Source organism: Ranitomeya variabilis, chromosome 1, assembly GCF_051348905.1.
Source record: "Ranitomeya variabilis isolate aRanVar5 chromosome 1, aRanVar5.hap1, whole genome shotgun sequence".
NCBI lineage: Eukaryota > Metazoa > Chordata > Amphibia > Anura > Dendrobatidae > Ranitomeya > Ranitomeya variabilis.
Genome location: NC_135232.1, coordinates 345,904,427 through 345,911,915, shown reverse-complemented (window position 1 = coordinate 345,911,915; position 7,489 = coordinate 345,904,427). Strand labels below are relative to the sequence as shown.

The 7,489-nt window shown below is 41.1% G+C and overlaps 1 protein-coding gene across 1 annotated transcript; it reads right to left on the bottom strand.

Annotated features, from left to right (window-relative positions):
• Positions 1 to 451: 451 nt before the first annotated feature.
• On the bottom strand, positions 452 to 2,034 carry LOC143794003 (protein kinase C delta type-like). The gene has a single exon (XM_077280911.1). It carries the CDS (start codon positions 1,930 to 1,932, stop codon positions 508 to 510), a length of 1,425 nt encoding a protein of 474 aa, XP_077137026.1. The 5' UTR covers positions 1,933 to 2,034; the 3' UTR covers positions 452 to 507.
• Between the last annotated feature and the right edge of the window lie 5,455 nt (positions 2,035 to 7,489).

Below are 7,489 nucleotides of genomic sequence, written 5' to 3'. Positions count from 1 at the left end.
AATTATTTTTTTAGACAAACCCACAGCTCGTACAGATACAGCCGCAGTGACGGCTGCAGAGTAGAATTATTTTTTAGACACTCTACTCATACAGACACAGCGGTACAGTAAAGTTATTTTTGACCCACAAATGGCAAATAGACGGCTGCAGAGTAAATTTATTTTTTCAGCACTGCTGAATTGCACGCGCCGGTGCCTGCCTGATGAATGTTATTTTTTTTCGAACAATATTCTATGCAGTCTGTAAAATAGGGGTCAGGTCACTGAAGGATCAGTGACCTGTCATAAGCCCATACAGATGCATGTCTAAGCAGAGCACCACATAAAGATCCCCCACCGGCCGCCCCCCAAGTACAAGAATTTCATATAAACTGAAAACTACAAATACAGATTAAACAACAACCAAAAGACGGATTTCATTAGCCAAGATATCATTTTAATCAGTGTAACAGTATAACTTTAAGTGAAGAAACAGGAGGTTTAGATGGTATTTTGCTGTTTCACTGCTTAGTGGTAAGTTGTGCTCCATGCTGGAGCCACAAACGGAAAATTAGTAAATAGCCCCTGTTCTTCAACAGGAATTGGCTCGCTCAGTTCCTCACTGCACGGTGCTGGGATCCGCTGTCTCATGCTGACATCCATGTTCTTTTCTACTATAACAGGAGATGGTGCTTTTCCTGTCTCTATGTCTGTCCAGTTTAGATTGGAAAAGAAGGGATGATTTCTGATTTTCCCATTTACCCCTAGCCGGACAGATTGGTCTTTGCAGAGGAGTCTGAACATAATGTCAGCAGCAGCGTGGTCAGTGAGGTCTTCATATGATGGTTCATGGCAGATGACATTATTCTCAATCTCTTCACTGGTGTCTCCTTCAAATGGTGAGTCTTGGAGAATCATGTTGTATAATACGACACCGAAGGCGAACCAGTCTACACCGGCATCATAAAAGTCTCCCATGATCATTTCTGGGGCGCCATACCCAGGTGTTCCACCGAAAACACTGGCATTAAATCTCTCATCAGACTCACACAGACATAGTCCAAAATCTGTAATTTTGATGTGGCCGTCGCCAGTCAGCAGAATGTTATCCGGTTTTATATCCCGGTGGATGATGCCATTGGTGTGCAGAAATTGTAGGCCACAAACGATTTCTGCTGCCATAAATACTATAGAGTCCCTCAGAGGAATGGTACTATATAGATAGTCATGCAGATCCCCTCCACTGGCCAGCTCGGTGACAAAATAGGCATGGTTTTCAGTCTGAAATGCAGCATGGCAATGTGTTAGGAATCTGCTATTGTGGGTAATCTTCAGGACATGGTGTTCTACAAGGCATTCAGGGTAGGAGATTAGGCTTTTCTTCTTTATGATTTTAAGGGCCACACTTTCTCTTCGTATCTCATCAGTGGCCAGCATAACCTTTCCATAACCCCCTTCTCCGAGTATACTATGGAAGATAAACGTATCCCTGGTGAGAGGAACAGTGGTCTTTATTTGTTTGTTACTGGGGCCGCTACATTCACCTGAGATGTCATCTTGAATGGCGGCTGGATCTTCCCGTTTCCTCTTTTTCCCAGTTCCTTCCTCTTCTGCTATACTCTCATTGCCTTTCGTGTTAGTGATCCTGGTAGGACCCACAGTGGCGCTTTTCTTCTCTCTTGCAATCAGTCTTTTCAGAATGTTAGCAGCTTGATTTCTGATGTATAACACAAGCTTGCCACATTTCTTTTGTATAGTTTTTAAGAAGGGAATATTCTTAGTTCCCTCATTGTCAGGTAATACCTGACCAGCCTGCCCAGATTTCTTGGGGTCCTTCTTCCTAACCTTTGCTGGAAGTTCCTTGTTATTTGCAAGGTCTTGTCCATCTGGTGTTGTCGGTGTTCTTCCCAGACTGACTTTCTTTTTTCTCTTTCTGTTCCCTGTGAAGTCCATGTTTCGTCAGGCAACAACAGGGCAATTACCAAAAAGAAGTATGTAAAATTAGCAAAAATGCAATCCACACGTATATTGTAGTCAAAGCCAACCACAACTGAAGCTCAATGGCTGCAGTCAGTTGTTCATGGAACTTTGTGGAATGTGACGTCACAATGCCGGTGATATCACACCTACTGTGATGTCAGCAGATATATGCGAGTGTTCCATCACTGCGGAAAGTGAAAGTTGCAGGAAGGGGCGGGGCTTAGTCACAATTGGCTATAATGGAGTCTGTTGAGTGGGTAATATTTAATGACCTGAAGCTGGAAATCGCTTCATGGGATAAATGACACCAGGAATAAGTAACAGTAGTTTTAAATTTGTTTGAATTAATTTTTGTTAGGTTATTTTGCGTAGGGCAGTGATTATAGACATTATCAGTTCTTTAATGTAAAATTATATAAAAAAAATGTATATTAAATATAAGTATAAAACATTTTTCTGTTAATTGTTAACTATAAAAATTATACTGCGGAAGGGCTAATAAAACTGATGTATTGAACACAGCAATAGATGTATATCACTAATAATATAAAGTATATGAAATAGATAGTGTGTGATATATACCTGCTGTATCAGCAGAATGGCAGACCGTTTGGGAATAAGTATAAAGCCAAAAAACAAAAAAAAAGGAACAAGGGTCAAAAAACAATAGGACAAAAAAATATAGGTTTAAAATACCTTTATTAGTGAGGGTAAAAAGTAGCACTACAAACGAGAGGTCCCCGCACGGATTGATAAGCAATACATAATTCCACAAAATAATCAATAGATGTTCAAATTTATACAAGATGATAAATCAATTCTCAATATTATATTACCAAAATATAAGGTAGTATAAATAAGATGATCAAAATGAGAGATCAATAAAAATTAGAACAACTTGAAAATCAGCACACCAGGTTATCTCCAAAATATTTAACAATAAAATATAAAAATAAAAAAGTGAAAAAATTATTATGTTCACCATGTGACTAACAAACCGGCAATCCCCACATGTATTCAAGCTGTCTAGCATGCCAAAATACTCGGAGACCACCCGAGCCTGTTTGGGAAATCTGGAGTAACCAGCACACTCGCTCATCACTTCTGTCCATCCAAAGATCCAATCAACAATTAACCCCGCTCTTGCCAATTTTCGGCCATCTTTAGCAGTTATGTTTATTTACCGTACCTATTAATCAGTTACATTGCGGACAGTTTCTGCATTTTCTATGCCAGTGTTTGCACTTTCTATTATTTCTTCTACAGGTTACGGTATTTTTATTTTTTAAACCTAGAAATATGCATAAAGTCTGCCACCATGAACCTGCAGTGTGCCAGTCTCTTCCCAGAGCTGTGCATGCAGCGGTAAATGTGGCACATGTAAAGGCGTAGACTGATAAATCTGCATTAAGGTAAATGCACCCGTAGCTTATTTGCTATGGTAAATCCATAGCACAATACTTAGCGTAACAGCATAACTAGCATAACAGATTAGGTTATAAAAATCTCATCCACATATTGTGGAAACTTTCTGCATAATAAAAAAAGAAAAAAAAACACAACACATGACCAGTGAATATGGTGAAAATCGGAACAAACCTATTTATATATAACCCACAGATCGAATTTGTTGTGGAAAAACACCGCAAATCCTCTAAATATGCAAATTCAAATCACTACCAGTGCACATACTGCAGATAGTATTCCATTACTTGTTCTGTACCAGGCATTTGCTACTCCATTTAAGAGCAGTATGATGTAGGGGCAGAGACACCGATTCCAGTGATGTGACACTTACTGGACTTCTTGCTACAGTTTTGACAAAATCCCTGTTTTATCTTCTGCAGATCTACCAGTTCTCTGAATGCTGAGCTCTGTTTAACTGTTCACACCACTGATTGGCAACTCTCTATATACACTGTGCATAGGCTGAAAGCTGCCAATAATCCTTGATGGGGTGGGATTATACAGATCTCATGAATATGGAAGACCACATGGCAGCGGGTTTACAGGTCCTTTAGTGCCAATCTGTTTCTCTTAGAACTGTCATTTTATCAAAACTGCAGCAAGTAGCCCAGTAAGGCAAGTTTCACATTTGCATTTAAACACGCAGCGTTTTTAACGCAAACGCATGTGGTGAAAAAACGCACGTAAACGCGTGCAAACGCTGCGTTTTTTAGACGCATGCATTTTTGCATGCAGAAAAAACGAGGCGTTTTGCCGTGTTTACATGCATTTTTTCCTGCGTTTGCGTTTTTGAAACGCATGCTGAGAAGTGTGTGACAGCTGCCAATCATCAAAATCATCTAGAAAACCCAATATAAATAGAAAAAGCTATATTTACTTCAGCGCGATATATGTGAAAAGCCGGTAATTCAATTGCCGGCTTTTCATTTCTCCTGCCTAAAAACCCGACATGATATGAGACATGGTTTACATACAGTAAACCATGTCATATCCACCTTTTTTTTGCATATTCCACACTACTAATGTTAGTAGTGTGTATGTGCAAAATTTCGGCGCTGTAGCTATTAAATTTAAGGGTTAAATCGCGGAAAAAATTGGCGTGGGCTCCCGCGCAATTTTCTCCGCCAGAGGTGGTAAAGCCAGTGACTGAGGGCAGATATTAATAGCCTAGAGATTATCCATGGTTATTGGCCCCCCTGGCTAAAAACATCTGCCCCCAGCCAACCATGACACTCAGTGCAGATATATTTTGTTTCTTTCTTAAAGAAGACGTTTCATCTCTTTTGCATGGTAAACTGACTACATCATGAAAAGAGGCTGAAGAGCTAAAAAACATGTAGTAATTAAATGTTACTTACCGCTGATACAGTATTTCTACAATGAAGTGGTTGATACATACTGTAATGTTTTCTCCTCTGGTGGTTCCTCAGGAGAGTGGTGATGGCTAGCTTGTATTGGCCTCTCGCTTTGGGAATAGTTTCTCCTCCGTAGACTCAGTAGAGCTATGTAATACACTATCTATGGGTATGTATATGTCAGAGGGAATGTCCCTCAGTTCTATCTATGGGTATGTACAGTTGTGCTCAAAAGTTTACATACCCCAGCAGAATTTTTGCTTTCTTGGCCTTTTTTCAGAGAATATGAATGATAACACCAAAACTTTTCCTCCACTCATGTGGTTAACTGAAGCCATTTATTCTCAAACTACTGTGTTTTCTCTTTTTAAATCATAATGATAACCCAAAACATCCAAATGACCTTGATCAAAAGTTTACATACCCTGGTGATTTTGGCCTGATAACATGCACAGAAGTTGACACAAATGGGTTTGACTAGCTACTAAATGTAACATCCTCACCTGTGACCTGTTTGCTTGTATTCAGTGTGTGTGCATAAAAGCTGAGTGAGTTTCTGGGATCCAGACTGTTGTGAATTCTGTTTGTGGGCTCCCTCTGGTGGCTACTGGTGGTACTGGTTGACTTCTGTCTTCTATCTCCAGTGCACCTGTTCCCATCAGGAAATGGGAGTTTCCTATATAGTCTGGCTTCTCACTCATTTACTTGCCGGCTATCAATGTTACCAGAGCTCCTCTGTTACTTGCTACCTGCTCCAAGTCTGCTGAGTCAGATAAGTTTGATCATTTGTACCTTTTGTCCAGCGTGCATTTATATGAATCTTGCTGCTGGAAGCTCTAGTGAACTGAAATGACCACTGCGGTGTCATGAGTTGATACCGGAGTTTAAAGTCATTTCAGGATGGTATTTTGTAGGGTTTTGAGTTGACCGCGAAGTCCACTTTTGTATTTTCTGCTATCTAGTTAGTGGGCCTCTCTTTGCTGAACCTGTATTCATACTGCGTATGTGTTTTCTTCTTAACTAACCGTCATTATATGTTGGGGGCTACTATTACTTTGGGGTTTTCTCTGGAGGCAAGCCAGGTCTGTGTTTCCTCTATTAGGGGTAGCTAGATCTCCGGCTGGTGCGAGACGTCTAGGGATAAAACGCAGGTACGTTCCCCGGCCACTGGTAGTTGTGCGTTAGGTTCAGCATCGCGGTCAGCTTAGATTCCATCTTCCTAGAGCTAGTCCTGTTTTTGCCCATGTCCCTGCCATTGGGAATCATGACACAGACAGACTCTTGCATCTTTCATCCAGCCACTGACTTTTCTGGATTGTGAGTCATGGGGAAAGCAAAAGAATTGTCAACGGATCTATGGGAAAAGTTAGTTGAACTGTATAAAACAGTAAAGGGAAACAAAAAGATATCCAAGGAATTGATAATGCCAGTCAGCAGCATTCAAACTGTGATAACCAAATGGAAAATCAGGGGCCCTATAAAAACAAAACCACGATCAGGTAGACCATCAAAAATGTCATCCACAACTGCCAGGAAAATTGTTCAGGATGCAAAGAATAGCCCACAAATAACATCACCTGAAATACTGTACTCTGTGAAAACTAGCCGTGTGGCTGTTTCAAGATGTACAATAAAGAGGCACTTGAAGAAAAGCAGACTGCATGGTCTAATGGCCAGAAGAAAGCCATTACTGCGCAAATGCCACAAATTATCTCGCCTACAATACGCAAAACAGCACAGAGCCGAGCCACAAAACTTCTGGAACAAAGTATTTTGGAGTGAAGAGACCAAAATTGAACTCTTTGACCACAACCATAAACGAAACATTTGGAGAGAGGTCAAGAAGGACTATGATAAAGGGAACACCATTCCTACTGTAAAGCATGGAGGTTGATCGCTGATGTTTTGGGGATGTGTGGGCTACAGAAGCACTGGAAATATGGTCAAAGTTGAAGGAAAGATGAACGCAGCAAATTATCAGCAAATACTGTGGGCAAATATGCAATCATCAGCCCAGAAGCTGTGCATGGGACATACTTGGATGTTCCAACATGACAATGATCCAAAGCACAAGGCCAAGCCGGCCTGTCATTAGCTACAGCAGAACAAAATGAAGGTTCTGGAGTGGCCATCTCAGTCTGCTAACCTCAATATCATTGAGCCACTGAGGGGAGATCTCAATTGTGCAGTTCATGCTAGACAGCCCAGGAATTTACAAGAACTGGAGGCTTTGGCCAAGAAGAGTAGACAACTTTACCTTCTGAGAAAATATAGAACCTCATCCACAACTACCACAGAAGACTTCAAGCTATCATTAATGTTAAAGGGGGCAATACACAGTATTAAGAAATGGGGTATGTAAACTTTTGATCAGGGTCATTTGGACCTCTCTGGCCGAGACATCTCCGCTCTGCTGTCCAGAATCCCAGAGTGCCTATCAGCCATATCCTCCTTGTTCTCCTCTCGCTTCCTCAAACTCAATGTGGACAAATCTGAACTCATCATCCTTCCTCCATCCCATAGATCTTCCTTACCTGACCTATCTATCGCAATCAATGACATCATGTTTTCCCCCGTACCGGAAGTCTGCTGCCTCGGAGTAACCTTCGACTCTGCCCTGTCCTTCAAACCACACATCCAAGCTCTTTCCACTTCCTGTCGCCTCCAGCTCAAAAATATCTCCAGAATCCGTCCTTTCCTCAACCGTC